Source organism: Tinamus guttatus, unplaced genomic scaffold (assembly GCF_059628265.1).
Source record: "Tinamus guttatus ecotype Peru unplaced genomic scaffold, ASM5962826v1 Tinamus_guttatus_pri_ptg000125l, whole genome shotgun sequence".
Lineage (NCBI taxonomy): Eukaryota > Metazoa > Chordata > Aves > Tinamiformes > Tinamidae > Tinamus > Tinamus guttatus.
This window is the reverse complement of record NW_028288659.1, coordinates 2,721,378-2,739,464: the sequence shown is the minus strand read 5'-3', so window position 1 is coordinate 2,739,464 and position 18,087 is coordinate 2,721,378. Positions and strand designations below refer to the sequence as shown.

Here is an 18,087-nt window from a genome sequence, read left to right as displayed (position 1 = left end):
AAATAAACATACTGTAAAGAATCAATCTTTTACAACTGTGTCATATTTGCTAAAATGTTCTTAACTTTTTAGATGCAGTGAGAATTTATAGTGTTTCGCTACTTACAACATCTTGTTTCATGGGAAAATACATGTGCTGTTAGGTCTACTATCCCATAAAGCAGGGAAAGGCTAATGAGTTTATTAAGTACCTTTGCTTCAGGCTAAATGGAAGGAATGGTTGTGTCACACTTACACAGGAAAACAGCTGGAATCAGCAGAAACTTCCACACAGGGCAACAAATTATATGAAATAGCCAGATCAGAAGCAACACTAATTCACTAACTATAAACGCAGGGCTGGGGAACTGACTGTCAAGCTCTGTTCGAAAAAGCTACAGTAATCCAAGAGGAAGTGACTACTAAAGGGAGAAGCAGCCATGAGCAGGGCACTGAGCGCAGAGAGGTGACATTTTTTGACAGCCCCAACTTGGAAGATTTTGACCTCACAGTTGGGATTTTGTCCATGGTGTGCAGGGAAACAGTACAGCCCGTACACTGCTCCTGGGTGAAGAGAAGGGCACGAGAGACCCAGCCTGCCTGCCACTCTAGCACATGCAACGAGCAAGCTCGCCAGCAGTCCGTACTGCTTGGCCCCATGAAAGGCGAAATGAGGAGCTGGAAAAGTTGAAAGATACTTCATTCCTGCTTCAAATGTTTTTGTTTTGTTTGCAGTTAGAACTGCAGTTTTTTGCACAATTTCAGTTAGGCCTGCAATGTGTCTTGCACATTCTGCACATTACCTTCTCCTACCAGATAACAGTTATGACTACTTGCAGTCCAAATGTATAACCTTTGTTAAAACTGCTTCTGTAACACATTCCTTCTCACTAGATTTTGCATTATATTCTCTTCCTTCCCCCAAGAAAAAAAAAAAAAAAGAGTAGGGGAACCTATTTTTAAAGTATTATTGTTGGAGGGAGCAAATGCATCTTGAAACAGAACTGCAGAAGAGGGGATCCAAGAGTTTGAGAAAAGTCTCCTGTAAGCAGGAGACATGACAAAGAATTGGCGAGGGGACGGTCCCTCAGCACGAGGAGCTGGGATTAGCGGTGCCTGCAACCCGGCAAGTGAAGATCATTTTACACCAAAAGCAAATGATATGATTGTGGATTCATTCGCTACGTAAGCAGTTGAAATGATCTTTCCTACTAATTTCATTCCACCCCTGCCATTTCTAGACCACACATGGTAGTTTCCCTTGTCCACCAGGAATATATCTTATTTGTAGTTACAGGATATGAGTTGGACAGAGCTTTGCTGTAAATGAACATACTAGAAACCACGTAAACAACTTTTAAACTCCAAAGGTATTCATTAGAGTCCTGGATAGACCAAGGCAACTTCAGGAAAGTGAGTGTGAGGCAGATAATAATACAAGTCTGTAAGGAGGTTTCCCCCCCTACACACGCACACCACAGAGCTGCAGAAGATGCTGCAGTTCCTTGCTTTTAGTAAGGCAATTTTCAGTGGGTCTTTGACAAAAAACAAAAAACCTACACACGCCCTCTTGAGCCTCAGTGAAAAGCCTCTTCATCTGACTTTTCTCTCAGTATTTGCATGCCCACTCAAGAGACTCACCTAGCTTTAATACTACCAATCCCTAGCTGCTCATCTCCCAGGTCTCCCCTGTAACACTACAGAAATTTAATCCTCTGGGCTTGCCCTACACCAGCCTCCCTCTGCCACAGGGTGCCAAAGCAAGAGCAAAACAAAACAGAGCGCTCTGCCTCCCTCCTTGTGTCCAGCTACTACCCTTTTAAAAATGTATCATCTAGCATAGAGCATACTAATGAATCAGGTACCTGTGCCTTCAGTTCTTGCAGAATATCCCACTGTTTAGAAGGAAATGCATCGCCCTGCTGCTGCTGGACGCAGTGATAACTCCTTGCAACTACCGCAGTCTCCTGTGATGAAGTTGAGCTCTAAAACGCTGTGCTGCCACTGTGGGGTCAGCCTGCACTGGTAGCCAAATCTTTCACATGCAACAGTACATACTGAGTTTATCTGCGTGCCACAAAAAAAAATGAGGTATTTGCTGTGAATTCTTGATAAAACAGATTAGTAAAAAAATGTGTGTGGTTGATAGGAAAATATGGGATATGTGGTTGATAGGAAAACTGAGTTCCTGGGCCTATCCGTGTGCTCCTGCTGCTGGCGTGGTGGGTGCCCATGTGCTGCTGAAGCGCCCTGCAGAAAGGCGCCCAAGGAGCCAACAGCAGAGGCAGAATTATGTACAGATCTCCATGAGATCTTGTCACGCTGCTATGCCCAAATTCTCCTGGGTATGTGTTGGCTGGTGGATACGAGGCTCCCAGTCTTTTTTTTTTTTTTTTTTTGGTGGCTTTCCCTTCTCTTGAAGCTGTACGTGTGCTGGCGCACACCAGGCCCGGGTGAGCTCGGCAGGCTGGCGGGCAGCGTACCCATGCCAGACACCTCACTCGAGGCTCCCAACTCACACAGCTCTGGGCTACTTTCTGCTGACACTTAAAACCCCAGCAGGAGGCAACTGCCTTGTCGGAGGCAGACCCCAACCGCCACCTCGACAGCGAAGTCAGTGGCCTCCCCAGGGGCGCGGCGAGCACCGAGAACAAGCACGGGAGCACAAAAGCAGCCGGGCCGGCTACGTGCGGGACCGAGAGGGCCCGGCCGGAACCAGGGACAAGGCCGGGCCGCAGCTTGCCCGTCACCACGGGCAACAATCGTAGCAGAGCGGCGCTCGGCGCTCGATTGCAAGTGGCTGGCCGCCGCCTCCGCCGCCCGCTCTCGGGCGGGGTGGGGGAAGAGCCACCACCCTTCCTTTCGGCGCTGGATTGGTCGCGCCTACTAGGAGCCGTGTGTTGTTGTTGGAGGCGAAAATGGCGGCGGCGGTGGCCGGGGCCGCCCTGCTGGGCAAGGGGCTGGACATCAGCCTGGCGGCGCTGCAGCAGCACGACCCCTACATCAGCGGCATCGTGGACGTGGCCAGCCAGGTGGCGCTCTACACCTTCGGGCACCGCGCCAACGAGTGGGTACGTGCGCCGGGCCCCGCCGCCGCCCCGCTCCCGCCGCCGCCGCGGCGGGGCAGGGGGCGGGGACGCCGCGCGGGGGGCGGGGACGCCGCGAGGCCCCGCCCCCCGGCGCCGTGGCGGGAGGGCGCGGAGGTGCGAGGGCGGTTAACGGCCGCGCGTTTGAAAGGCGCCCAGGGCTCTGCGCTGCGGAGGGGAGCGGGGAGGAAGATCCTAGTTTTTTGGAGCGGGCTCAAAAGTTAAAGTGATTCAAGTTTAGAAAAAAATAAAAGGGGCTTTAAGATAAATAAAGTTGTTGAAAATTTGAGAGGCTTTTTATGTTTCGTTCTTCTTGTTGTTGCTAGGTTTAAGGTCTGTGCATGCAGCCCTGTCTGAGGAACCTGTGCAATACAATTTCTGTAGGTTCCTTCCCATATTATTACCCCTCATCCTGGACCAGCCTTCCCTGCCCTTCTCACAGACACTTGCAAACTTCAAACAGGATATCAAGCCACAGTATACACTGAGGTCTCATTAGCTATCCTGGCTGGCAGGGTACAAAAAGATTAGAAACAGCCTGTGAGGCCTTGTTATTATTATTGAAGAAAAAGCAGATCTAATAGTTTTCATATATTGTCACTTGCATGTGGCGAATGGTGACCTGTGCTATTTGTAATCTATCACTGTCATCCTTAAGGCAGGGCTTTGTTATTTCATTGCCTAAGTCAGAGAGGTGTAATGCCACTTGATGCTCTTAAAACAGAGGTACTGGAGGCTTACCTATGCCTGAACTTTATAACATTTCTTTTGTTTAGGAGAAGACGGATGTGGAAGGAACACTGTTTGTTTACACGAGGTAAGCGTCTTATATTTAAATGTCTGAACATGAAAGCTGTGGATGAGGAGAACCTAGCTAATTTGCCCAAATCTCAGACTCACAGAATGGTTGAGGTTGGAAGGGGCCTCTAGAGATCATCTAGTCCAACCGCCTGCTCCAGCAGGGACACCCAGAGCACGTGGCACAGGGTGGCATCCAGGCGGGTTTGGAAGATCTCCAGAGAAGGAGACTCCACAGCCTCTCTGGGCAGCCTGTTCCAGGGCTCTGTCACCCACACAGCAAAGTTCTTCCTCACATGGAGATGAAATGAAGCAACAGGCTCAAATCCTGTCATATTCCAAGGTGAAAAGAAATTGAAAACAGAAAAACAGACTTTCCTGAAAAAGAGGCATCACCCAGAATGTAGATAAGACTTCAAAATGTAGTCTGAAATGCAATATGGATGAATCAGAAAAATGCGTGACATTGTTTAAAATAAAATTTAACATTTGTCCTTTAAAAAGTGTCTGAAAAGGCAGTATAATAAATTATGATGTTCACTAAGATTTGAGAATGGCAGGACTTCTTTTTTTTTCCTTTTTTTTTCCTGGATAGGAGAACATTCATGCTATTTTCATCTGACTGCTAATTTTCTGTGCATCATTCCTCCACAATTCTGGATGTTTTTAGTGTTTTTGTTATGCAGTGCCATGGATTGTGGAGTATTTTTTATAATTCCTATGCTTAGGTGTCTTACTTTTGCAGGGTCTTTTTTTCACTTACACCTCAATATTTTTGTTTAAGAATAGGTCTGTTGAGGAGATGAAAAATTCTTGTGAAGTTCAGAGACCTTACAAACAGAATGCTTTTCAGAGCATCTATCAGATTATCTGTTCTAATATTCCACGCGCTAGATGTGTTGTAAAGCCTGCTTTGCAGTCCAACAGAGTTTCCAAGGTAGGGCTCCAGCATTTTTGTGTGACTAATGTTAAAAGCAGTTAACAGATCTTGCTGTAGTTGCTGGAAGGGACACTTGAAGCAGATAAACAGACTTTCTCCTTCAACTTTTGCACTTTAGAGGATCCAGTAGGAGCACTGAGAAAGCAAAGGATTCTTTTAAGTGGGCAAGAGTTGCATATATGAAATGAAAAACTGACATGGAGGAGGCTCAGGGGAATTTGAATATTGTGAGGTGGAAATGCTTATTTTAATCTTTTAAGCTCTTTCCTACCAACAGCAGGAATTACTAGTAGTGATTTTTTCAACCTCTTTTATGTAAGTGAAGAGGAACAAAAAGATGAGATGAAATGCTATAAAAATTACCATTGCAAGGTGAAAGAACTGGTCCTTGTTTGTGCTAGCAACACCATGCGATGCCTAGCTGTGTCCTGTACCACAGAAGTATTATTTCTCTGGGATGCTGGGTTTATATGTCTGGAACTGACAACCTGTAGGTCTGGCACTTCTAGCACCTATTTTCATTCTTTTTTCTCCTGCAGAGAAGGGAAGCTGAGGAAGTTTCCATTTTCATCAAGAATTTCTACCCTTGTTCATAGAATCATAGAATAGAATCATAGAATGCTTAGGGTTGGAAGGGACCTCTAGAGATCATCTAGTCCAACCCCCCTGCACACGCAGGGTCACCTAGAGCACGAGGCACAGGACTGCATCCAAGCGGGTTTTGAAGATCTCCAGAGAAGGAGACTCCACAACCTCTCTGGGCAGCCTGTTCCAGTGCTCTGTCACCCTCACTGTTAAGAAATTTTTCCTTAAGTTCCTATGGAATTTTTGATGTTTCAGTTTCCGGCCATTTCCTCTAGTCCTATCAGTGGCCACCACTGAAAAGAGACCATTCCCGTCCTCTGCACTCCCTCCCTTGAGGTATTTATATACACTGATTAGATCCCCTCTCAGCCTTCTCTTCTCCAGGCTGAACAGGCCCAGCTCCCTCAGCCTCTCCTCATAGGGCAGATGTTCCAGGCCCCTGATCATCCTTGTAGCCCTGTGCTGGACTCTCCCCAGCAGCTCCACATCCCTCTTGTACTGTGGAGCCCAGAACTGGACACAGTACTCCAGATGCGGCCTCACCAGGGCTGAGTAGAGGGGCAGGATCACCTCCCTCGACCTGCTGTTGTCCTCTCTGTTGTCCTACAGAGAACAGTACTGACAGATTATGAGCTGTGGGAGGCATCGTACATTGACCTCCCCATCAATTTCAGTTTTAACTTTTAATTTTATGTGGCTTTGAAGAAAGTCATAAATTCCTGTAGGTAAAACGTTGCCAACAGACCATAGGTTGGAGACAACTGATACTGTCTCTTGCATTCTTATTACCATTGTGATCGAGCTTTATTTGAGCTGATTTATGTATCTCCTATCCCATCTTTGAGAACTCTCAAGAAGTTTCAAAAATGGGACTGCCCACTGTGTTGGCACCAGTGGAAGTCGACTATTTAAAAACAAGCTTGCCTGGGGCCAAAATCTGCTTGCCTGGGGCCAAAATAAAGGATATCACAGAAAGGCTCCCAAGAATAGTTCAGGAGTCGGACTATTATCCTCTACTATTGATTCATGTGGGTGCTAATGATGCCATGGGGAAAATGAGGGACGTCAAGCAAGACTTCAGAGCCCTAGGGATGGCCATCAAAGGTACAGGTGCCCAGGTGGTGTTCTCCTCCATTCTGCCAACGAGGGGAATGGACTCAAGGAGGAGAAGGCGGATATGGCAGCTTAACAACTGGCTGCGCCGCTGGACCTGGCAACAGGGTTTCGGCTTCTACGACCATGGGTCTCTGTTTGATGACCAACAGCTAGTGGGGAACGATGGTACTCATCTTAGCAAGAGGGGCACATGTCTCTTTGCAAAAAGGCTGGCCAACCTGGTTAGGAGGGCTTTAAACTAGGCAAGAAGGGGGAAGGGGAGTGGCACACTGACACGGCAAGCAGTACCGCACAGCCCAGGTCAGATGGCGTCCAGCGGGAGTATGGTAGTGGGGAAGTGAGGATAGGAAATGATCACAGAGGGTCCTCTTTCACCCCTCCTGGGAAACCTGGGGCCTCTGTTGCTTCCCTGAAATGCCTGTATACCAATGCGCGAAGCATGGGGAATAAGCAGGATGAACTGGAGATCTGTGTGCGGTCCCAGCGTCATGATCTCATCGGAATCACAGAGACGTGGTGGGATAGCTCGCACGACTGGAGCGCTGCCATGGAAGGCTATGTGCTCTTTAGGAAGGACAGGCTGGGAAGGCGAGGTGGTGGAGTTGCTCTTTATGTGAGAGAGCAACTGGAATGCATGGAGCTCAACCTGGGAGTCGAGGATGAGCGAGTTGAGAGCTTGTGGGTAAGGATTAGAGGGCAGGCTAATGTGGGAGACACTGTGGTGGGTGTCTGCTACCGGCCACCTGACCAGGACGAGGAGGTTGATGAGGCCTTCTACAGGCAGCTGGATGTTGCCTCACGGTCACAGGCCCTGGTTCTCATGGGGGACTTCAACTACCCCGACATCAACTGGGAGGACAACACAGCCAGGCATAAGCAGTCCTGGAGGTTCCTGCAGAGCGTCGACGATAACTTTTTGACGCAGGTTGTGGAGGAGCCGACGAGGAGAGGTGGGCTACTGGACCTCGTGCTATCAAATAGGGAGGGCCTAGTAGGAGATGTTAAGGTGGGGGGTAGCCTCGGCTGCAGTGACCATGAGTTGGTGGAGTTCAGGATTCAACGAGGAGGAGGCAGGGCTGTAAGTAGCCTTGCGACGATGGACTTCAGGAGGGCCAACTTTAGCCTCTTCAGAGACCTCCTCGGTAGAATCCCATGGGCTAGTGCTCTAGAAGGCAGGGGGGCCCAAGAGAGCTGGTTAGTTTTCAAGCGGCACTTCCTCCACGCCCAGCAGCAGTGCATCCCTGTGTGTAGGAAGGGAGGCAGAGGGGGCAGGCGACCTGCGTGGATGAGCCGGGAGCTTGTGGCAATGCTCAAGCAGAAGGCGGTGGTATACAGAATGTGGAAAAAAGGACAGGCCCCCTGGGAGAAATACAGGAGCGTAGTCAGGGAGTGCAGAGATGCGACAAGGAAAGCTAAGGCACGTCTGGAAGGCAAGCTGGCAAGGGACGTTAAAAATAACAAAAAAAAATTCTTCAAATACATTAACAGCAAAAGGAAGATCAGGGAGAACGTGGGTCCGCTGGAGGACGGGATGGGCACCTTGGTTACAAATAACACAGAAAAAGCAGAGTTGCTCAATGCCTTCTTTGCTTCGGTGTTTACCAAGGGCAGCCCTTTAGAGCCCCAGGCCCTAGAGGCAAGAGAAGAAGCTGGTAGAGAGGAAGACTTGCCCTGGGTAGAGGAAGATTGGGTCAGAGAGCACCTAAGGAACCTCGATACCCACAAATCCATGGGCCCTGATGGGATGCACCCCAGAGTGCTGCGGGAGCTGGCAGATGCCATAGCTAAGCCGCTCTCCATCATCTTTGAAAGATCCTGGAGAACGGGGGAGGTGCCGGAAGACTGGAAGAAGGCCAATGTCACTCCAGTCTTCAAAAAAGGCAAGAAGGAGGACCCAGGCAACTACAGGCCAGTCAGCCTCACCTCCGTCCCCGGAAAAGTGATGGAACGGCTCATACTGGCTGTTGTCTCCAGGCACATGGAGGACAAGAAGGTGCTCAAGAGTAGTCAGCATGGATTCACCAAGGGAAAATCTTGCCTGACTAACCTGATAGCCTTCTATGATGAAATGACCGGCTGGATAGACGAGGGGAGAGCGGTGGATGTCGTCTATCTCGACTTCACCAAGGCTTTTGACACCGTCCCTCACAACATCCTCCTGGGCAAGCTCCGGAAGTGTGGGATAGATGAGTGGACAGTGAGATGGATTAGGAACTGGCTGGATGGCAGGGCCCAGAGAGTGGTGATCAGCGGTGCAGAGTCTAGTTGGAGGCCTGTGGCTAGCGGGGTCCCCCAGGGGTCAGTCCTTGGTCCAGTCCTGTTCAATTTATTCATCACTGACCTGGATGAAGGCACAGAGTGCTCCCTCAGCAAGTTTGCTGATGATACCAAACTGGGAGGAGTAGCCGATACCCCAGAGGGCTGCGCTGCCATCCAGAGGGACCTGGACAGACTGGACAACTGGGCGGTGAAAAACCTCATGCAATTCAACAAGGCCAAGTGCAAGGTCCTGCACCTGGGGAGGAATAACCCCAGACACCAGTACAGGCTGGGGACCGAGCTTGTGGAGAGCAGCTCTGCGGAGAAAGACCTGGGTGTCCTGGTGGACGACAAGTTGACCATGAGGCAGCAGTGTGCCCTCGTGGCCAAGAAGGCCAATGGGGTCCTGGGCTGCATTAAGAAGAGCGTCTCCAGCAGGTCGAGGGAGGTGATCCTGCCCCTCTACTCAGCCCTGGTGAGGCCGCATCTGGAGTACTGTGTCCAGTTCTGGGCTCCACAGTACAAGAGGGATGTGGAGCTGCTGGAGAGAGTCCAGCGCAGGGCTACAAGGATGATCAGGGGCCTGGAACATCTGCCCTATGAGGAGAGGCTGAGGGAGCTGGGCCTGTTCAGCCTGGAGAAGAGAAGGCTGAGAGGGGATCTAATCAGTGTATATAAATACCTCAAGGGAGGGAGTGCAGAGGACGGGGATGGTCTCTTTTCAGTGGTGGCCACTGATAGGACTAGAGGAAATGGCCGGAAACTGAAACATCAAAAATTCCATAGGAACTTAAGGAAAAATTTCTTAACAGTGAGGGTGACAGAGCACTGGAACAGGCTGTCCAGAGAGGTTGTGGAGTCTCCTTCTCTGGAGATCTTCAAAACCCACTTGGATGCAGTCCTGCGCCACGTGCTTTAGGTGTCCCTGCGTATGCACGGGGGTTGGACTAGATGATCTCTAGAGGTCCCTTCCAACCCTAAGCATTCTATGATTCTATGATTCTATGAAGAAAGGGAAATAAGAGTGAAAAATTGACTGTTGCAAATAAGTATTCTTCTTAAGATTTCCATCTTGTGTTTAATTTTCTGTTGCCTGCCATCCTGTAGTGCGGGTTCCTGGGCTTTGGATTTCATAGAGACATTCACCCACCAGTGATTACCGGAGCTGGATCTTTTCCCAAACATTTAGCCATTATCTTGTCATTTAGTATCAAACTCAGTTTGAAAGTAATATCTCCTGTCAGATTGCTGACAGGGTTAACAGCTCACGTTAATGGAAATTATCTAAAACTGACTTAGACATATAACCCTTGTGAAGCAGCCTAATAAGATTTGTGTTTTTTTGCTTTGGATGGTATTGAAAATCCCATCTGGATTGATTGTTATCCTATGTACTTGTTACCTGAGTATTAAACCACAGACTGTGCTCTGGCCCATGAGCATATCTTTCTGATTGCTGTTTACAACTGCAGCAAGAAACCATAGTTTGGTTGAGTGCTAGTGTCTGGGATGAAGTGTCATTTGGTAATATATTGTCTGTTCAGAAGTTGTAACCCTTATAATTCAGTGTAAAACCTGGGCATCCATATATGATTAGTACAGTGTGTGCGTAAAATGATGTGACTAAACCATTGGGCCTCCAGTGATAGTGTCCCAGATGTTGCATCCTCCTTGCAGTTATTGTGAACTGTGGTGCTTTGGACATTTCTCACGCAGAATGTTTTGAAATAATTAGAAGGATTATATAGAAGACTGCAAGATTTGACTCTCATTTCCTTGACAACCAAATTAGATTGCTGAAATATCTGTTAAAAAAGAAAAACAATTTTGGAGAACTATACAAAAAAAAAATTACAGTCATTTCTGATTTTCTTTGACCTGATATTTCTACTTGGTAATTTTCAGATCAGCTTCTCCAAGGCATGGCTTCACAATTATGAACAGGCTGAGCATGGAAAATCGAACAGAACCAATTACTAAAGACCTCGATTTCCAGCTGCAGGATCCTTTTCTGCTTTACAGAAATGCCAGATGTAAGTGCCTGGGTTATGTTGGGTTAAATATTTAAACAGTCAGCTCTTCTTCAGAGTCTCTTTTCTGTTTAAGACAGTCTAAGTCATTAGATTACAGTTTTGAAGAGCTGAAACTATTTGCTTAATGGTTGTAGTTGAAAAAATACGTTTTTTTTTTGTTTGTTTGACATGCTGAAAGAGAGGAGTGTCTCAGCGATTCCGAAAATACCACTTTTCTCTAGAAAGCATTTAAACATGCTTAACATGTAATCTTTCCCTTAATTGACAAATAGTAGATTTTTATGGTAAAGTGTATGTGAGGGGTGTAGATATTCATACAGATAGTGTTTGTGTTTTGAGTATACTTCAGTCAGTGTTTCTTGTCGTAAGGAAAATCCACTGAAGGTTGGAGCAATCTTGGTACCTGATCTTGTGTTCTGCTTCAAGATAGGCAAACAGAGCCAACTGAAAACCTGCTTCTGCTCCAGCTCCAATATACTGTTCTTGCAGCAAGTTGGAGAAAGGGTCCTTTACTCTTAAGGGTAACTGACCTAAAAATAGTGCTAATACAGAGTTGAGCCTCCTTTAAACCCTGATGATAGACAAAGCTAGTCCTTTGGCTCTGTGCTTGTCTTAATTAATTATCAGACTTCTATGTAACAATTGGCAAATGTCAGGCAAACTCAGAAATGCGTGGAAGACAGGAAAATGCTGTACATAAAAATATACACAGAATCATTGCGGCATGCAATTATATGTGAGTAAGTGCTTATAAATATACAGTTTATATTTTACTTGGAAGTAGAGCTGTAGTGTGATCTGTACTCTGTGCTTGGTGCATAAAAGCAGATTTCAAAAATTCTAATGTGACCTGACCTGTGATCTGGAGTGTTCCCTCTGAACAAAGTAAATGTTGAGGAAAATCCTGGCATCCAAAGCACTGCAGTTGGGTGACTTTTATTTCCTAAACTTAATATGATATTTGAAAATATACCGAGAGGGAGTTCTGTTGCTCACATGTGCCATGTGGCAGAAATAGTAGTGGTCAATATTTTAAATAGACTAAATGAAAATTCTATTTCTGAAAATATTTGAGATGCTGAAGAGGAGATAAAGTTCCCCCTTTAAAATTCCTAGATAATCTGAAAAGAAATACACCTCCAGGCTAGACTAAACTAGGCACAAGGATTTTAGGCAGCATTAAGTCGTGCATTTAAGCACCACAAGACCCATTTATCCCATCTGATTCTGATCAGTTTCTCGTACAAATATATATATATATATATATATGTATAAATCTCATTTTAAATTCCCAGTAGGAATTTGTATATGCATATACCAATATTTGCCTTTTGAAGTTAAAGCTTTAAATTTTTTATTTTTGTTGAGGCGCATGAAGAATAAATAGAGAGAACTTGTTTATTATAACTCTCTGTGCTGACATAGTAGAACTAAGATAGTCTTTAGCCTGAACATCACATATAAACTGAGCTATTTTTTTATAGCTGAGAAGGTTGCTTACTTGGTTTTTGAGGTATACACAGCTCCCTAAGAGATGTCAGAAATTAGATTTTTAGAAAAAATCCAGGTTTCTCGATTATTCTTTCTAAATAATTGTTCATGTATGACAGGATTTCCATCTGGCAACTCAAAGCTGGATTTTTTTTTTTTTTTTTTTGAAAAATCCACTGCCAGTCAGCCTCTGCAAAGTTAGAACAGTGTGTTGGTACCTATCTATCTGCTGCTTTTTGGTGCAGAAGAATTTTACTGAACCCTTCTGTGTTCAATTTTAAGACCTTTCATGCAAAATAGACCAGCCACTTAAACACACCAAGGGGTTCCTTTCCATGGATCAGTTAATACTCCTTTCTGCCAGTAGATTGGCCATTCTGTGCTAGGAGGCACGACCTCAAATGAAAATTCAGTGTACATTAAAGAACAAATCCAACAAGCCTATCAGACAAACTAAGGGAATGCAAGCAGGGAAGGTGAAAGATTGTCTTCAGAGATGACCTACACTGACAATTTGCCAGCACGAGTAGGAAAGTAACATTTTTTCTTTGACCTTAGAATCTCTCAACCACAAGAACTAGTGTCTTTTTAGTCTCATGATACTCTTTGCTCTGTGATTCAGTTGAGGATAAGCATGAACAAGATAATGCCAAAACCTCAGCTACTGCACATCTAGTTTTCTGAAGTTGTCTTCAGCCATAGTTTTGGTGGTTCTATTTTTTTTACAGTTAACTGCTGCATCTGATCGTGGAGAAATCTATTCCTGTTACTTTGAATGTTTCATTATGTGAGACAAGATTCATGTTTGTTTTACTAAAAATCCACTGTTTTCAGGTATCAGATAGTAACAGCTGTGTTCCATGTGTATGGATGCATGTTAATCCTGGTTATTTATCTTTCTAAAATGGTCTTGAAAAGGTTTTATCATTAGTTCTCCAAGAAAGCTGAAGCTGTTGATACTTCAGAAGATTTTTTTTCCTCAGACTTTCATGTCTTCAAAACAAACTGAGTTTATAGACCCGTAGAGGAAAGTTATTTACCACTTTGTTTGACCCTTCCAGGTTTCCTTATGTTATCCAGGTAGTTTACCTGGTATTTTCTCCACTAAGATGCAGCTAACTTCAGTCATTTCCTCCCATATCATATATTTCAAAGTTTTTACTATATAAAATAAGTAACTTCCTCTCCATTAAATATCTGTCTTCACTAAGGTCTCATCAGACCTGAATGAAAATATACCTTGAAATTTTGTGATAAATATTTTCATTTTCGTTTGCTTTATTTTACAACTTTCTGTTTATCTTTTTTGTTAAACTGAGGCTTCAGGTTTTTTCCTGATTAAATGTATCTTTCATCCAAAGCCTGTTCTTTTTAGGCATCAATATTATGATATCATTTTTATTTCCTCCTTCTGGATACTAATAGAGGACTATTTGGTAATAGTTGTTTACCTGGCTCAAGCTTGGGCAGTTTGAAAGTATTTTGGAAGCAGGTTGCCTTTTCTAATCTTTGTTTGAATTGGTTACTTCTATCTTGTCATAGAAATCTTTTTAAATATGACATAACTAGCCCTGTTTCCTCTGTGTTTTAATTTGTATAGCTCTTTTCTCATATAAGATTTGTATTTGATTTTTGTAAAAATATTAAATTTCAGAAAGAAAAAGCATACAAAATGAATCATCCAGAAGAATAAGCAAGTCCTTTGTTTGTTGCAGAATTATGAACGTTTGTTGAACCTGGTTTTATTTCAGTAAAACTGAGTATCTACTGCTGGTTGTATCACACAATTGAAAATAACTGCTCTTGGCAACAAAAGGGTGTTACTTTTGCGCTGGAGAAGTCCCCAAAATTTTGTCATATTTTAGAAACACTGCTTTGCACCCACTGTATGACTGCAATAGAAAAGGCTTTCCAAAATAATCTGTTATAAAACTAAAGTTTATGAAAACTTAAAAAGGGAGCATTTTGATCTTTTTATTTTATTGGGTTTTATATAAATTCTGTTTTTCCATATGATCTTGTTTTGTCTTCGTCGTCTAATGCCTGTTGTCTAAAAACATCGGTGCAGGCACCTACAGTCTAATCCCAGGACTTTTCTGGCTGGATTTGGGAGCCCTGCCAGTTAATGTTTGTGCTGATCCATTATTTAACAGAGAAGTTTGTATCTGTTAAGGTAAGGCTAGAACTAGGGTTACTCATCCAAAAGCCAGAAGGGAGGCTCAAATTACAGTATTTGATGCCAACAGAAATCTTCTTGTAAGTACACCAAGAAACAAAAGGTTTATAGGTCAAATAAGTATTTTCAATATGACACTTAAATTTATGTAGTTAACTGTGGTTTCAGATTCTTCATCTTTCTGAAAGGAAATAAAGGCAGTGGTTTTGATTTTTGCTGTTGTTGCTTAGATAATCTAATGATTTTAGTTTTAAAAAGAAATTCCTGGCTTATATATTTGACTAATCTTAAATTAATAATAACTTCTTTTTCTCCTAATCTTTGGTGGTATTTATTGTGGAAACCGATGTGTGGAACCTGTTACTCTAGAAATCATCCTGGTTAATATGAGATAGCACTAAAGAAATGCATAAATGTAATTATTGGCTAAAATAATATCAGTTTCTCCTTTTAGCAGTGATCAACTATATAACAATCTGGTCGCCACCGCTCCTGAAGTGTGTTGTACCAGTTGTATACACATCTATGCTGGCTTAGAGAATTATTTCTTGAGTTCACTGATTTCTCATCTTATCACTGCTTACTGGGATATTATAGAACAGGGAGAACTTGAGGAAATCTCAAGAGCTCTGTTCACCTTTAGAGTTCTGGCTGGCAGAAAGAACTTCAAGGCGATTGTACCTTGCAAGAAGCTGGTATGCCACCTGGGACCCAAAATCTGATACAAGTTACTTGGGTGTTTTCCTGCTGTAGCCTCTGGAGGAAGAAACTGAGTGACGGTTCAACAGATATTCTGTATCTCACTAGCCACTCTACCCATTTGGGCACAGATGGTTGTTTTTCATGTGTGTGTTGCTTAGCAAAGCCTTTGGTGGAGTCATCTCCTAGGATGGGAACCAAACGTGGTTTCTTAGCCAGGGCCGGTGTGTTGGACTGGCTGAACTTGGATTTGGGGAATGTACGCAGGCAGAGCAGCCAGGCCTGCCTTTGGTGAAACTGCGTAGGGACACACAGGCAGACAGACAGACAGGGCCTCAAGGTAATTCCAGCTGTCGGTTTAACTAGCCACCATATGTCTGTCGGAACCCTGTGAGTTTAATATCACTTTCTCAGATTCCCATACTGCCAAGATTTGCCGTAGATACGGGAAGTTTGGCAGTTGTCCACAGGAGATACCTCAGTTACCTCTCCTCCCACCACCAACCTCATGGTTATTTTTTCCCTATGTCAGAATTATTGAAGGAGGAAAATTGAAAATTTTCCTGAAAGTCGGTTAGGGGCAGGTAAAATGGAAAGGCAATATGAAGGAAAAGATAATGTTGTAGATTTTTGCTGAACTAGACTTTTTTCATTCTTGGATTCTATATCATGGTCTTCCCAAGCCCTTGCAATTGGAAGAGCTCATCTTTTTGGAGGCTGAGTGGGGTTCTTTTCCATTCACCCTTCTTATTAAATGCTAAATGGCTAATAAGTGCCTCACTTCTGTAGACATTTGTGAAGATCTATTGATCCTTAAGGTAGACTCATAAACACATTTATCTTCTAAGAAATATTTTCTTAAAAGGCTATTGGAATTTTACCTTCCTGAGGAAAACAGGAGAGAACAGTACAAAACTTGAGTACACATGAGTAAGGAATGAAAAAAAAATCTCCTTTTGGTTGCTATAATGTTTTTCCCCTGAAATCTGTTCTGAAGATACTCTACCTTATGTATTTTAGAATTCAGTATTATTAAAACTCTTCTTTCTTCTGAAATATGTTTTTGTTTGAGAAAGAAGCCAGCATTTCTTAGTTAGATCTACTTTCTGTGTATATTTGGATTCAGTCTCATGCAGTGATTGTTAAAAACTTGCTCAGCTATTTCCATCGAGACGAGGGAAATAATAGTTTTTTTTCTTCTTCTTCTTTTAGACTCTCTTTTTATGATCTAATAAGGCTGCAGAGTTTCTGTTTACTTTTTGGTTTTGATAAAAATGTCAACTTAAAATGGAGAACCAACACACAGTATTCTGGTCAAATAATGAAAATGAAACAAAATGAACACAGTAAATTGAAACAGGTATTTGATTTTTTTTTTCCAAAATACTTGTGTCATTGATTTTGAAGCAAATACTGACCAATGTTTTTAAATTCATTCAGTTTGAATTATTTTCCTCTCAATTTTGTGAGTTGGTGATTTTTATATATTATATGGTGCTCTGATGGTGCAGCTTTAAGTAAAGTGCAGCCTGAAAAGCACTTCTTGGAGGTTAAGTTTGAGAGTGAAATTATTATTCTGGACTGATATTACATCTGCCCAATTTGTTGAAGAAACTTTTTCCTTAGTTTAAAATCCTTTGAAAAAAATGGTCTATACATTTGGAAGAAAACTGTTAGATACTGAAAATATATAAAACTATAGAAATCCAAAGTAATTTTGGCAGAGGGGCCTTCATTAAAGGGGTTTTTGTGTCAGCTTCCTGCTTGCTAACCAAATTTGGCAGAAGCCCTTAAAAAAGCTTAAACTTGTCTGGACAGTCCACTGCCCTTTCTTTGGGTTACAGAGGCTTGTAGCTTGCTTAAAGAGGTGTCCCTGGGAGACATTTATGCCTCTTAAAAATAATCACAGAATTCTTCCTATTCCACTGTCTCTCCTTTGCTCAGCATTATAGAAATTTGTCAGGGAGGCAGGAACAGCAGCAGGTCAGGAGTGTCTTTTCTGAACGTTTTTCACCTTAAAGTGAAACCTCAGTTTGGCTGAGTACATTTGAATGTCAGCACTGTTAAGAATAGCTTTTTTAAAATTATTTTTTAAAGGAAAACAAGTTATACACACTGAAAATGCATTAATGTTGCAGTAAAGTGGATTTTTAAAACAGAAAATTAAGGCTGTTATTTCTAACAGAATCGGCTTTGTCATGTTGTACACACTTTTTTTTTCTAAATCTGTTTTACAGTTTGTCTGTAACTTAACTGTTTTATAGATTTGTCTTGTGCACGGATTTTTTGTTTGTTTTGCTTTTGAGATGCTGTCTTGCATTCAGTTATGTGTCTTCATTGCGGCTACACTCAGAATTTATCTGTCCTTGGACTGGTTTGCAAAACTAGCTTACTGCTTACTGCTGTGTTTCCCATATCTCATTGTCCTTCGTGTTCTATAGTTCACTCTAGTAGTGGCTTTAATGTCCGTAGAAGATGGTAAAAGTTACTTAAAATGGTAAAGAAAATAATGACCTCTCAGCAATAGTATAGGTATTGATTTATTTTTTTTTTCACTGGCTTTGTTAAATTATGCCAATTCTGTCTCTCTCTGAAAATTAAAAAAATTTCAGCGATAGCTAAAAATCTTTAATGTCTATTGGTAGACCTACAAAAAAAAACTTATGGTAACCTGAGGGCATAACTTAGCCCGAGTTTGCATTGAGGTGCCGCTGGACATGCAGCAGTGCTGGGTAAAGGCAGGAGACTTGTAAAATCAGGAGATCAGGGTTGTTGATCTTGCTACCTAATGCTTAGTTTGCTTGCTTATTTTAGAATATACAAGCTCTTCTGGAAGAATATACTTGGCTCTTTTGGAAGTCTGTGATTAAACTCTGCTTGATTCTATGGCAATAGGATTAGATTTTTAATGTTGTGTAATGTCTG

General features: G+C 43.3%; 1 protein-coding gene across 1 annotated transcript in view; it reads left to right on the top strand.

The window, feature by feature from the left end:
* The first annotated feature begins 2,804 nt into the window (after positions 1–2,804).
* Positions 2,805–18,087, top strand: part of DCP1B (decapping mRNA 1B) — a 47,744-nt gene continuing 32,461 nt past the window's right edge. The window contains exons 1-3 of the mRNA XM_088521621.1: positions 2,805–3,050; positions 3,842–3,882; positions 10,669–10,796. Of these exons, the coding sequence (XP_088377747.1) occupies positions 2,898–3,050; positions 3,842–3,882; positions 10,669–10,796 (322 nt within the window). The 5' untranslated portion in view covers positions 2,805–2,897. The remainder of the gene's footprint in view (positions 3,051–3,841; positions 3,883–10,668; positions 10,797–18,087) is intronic.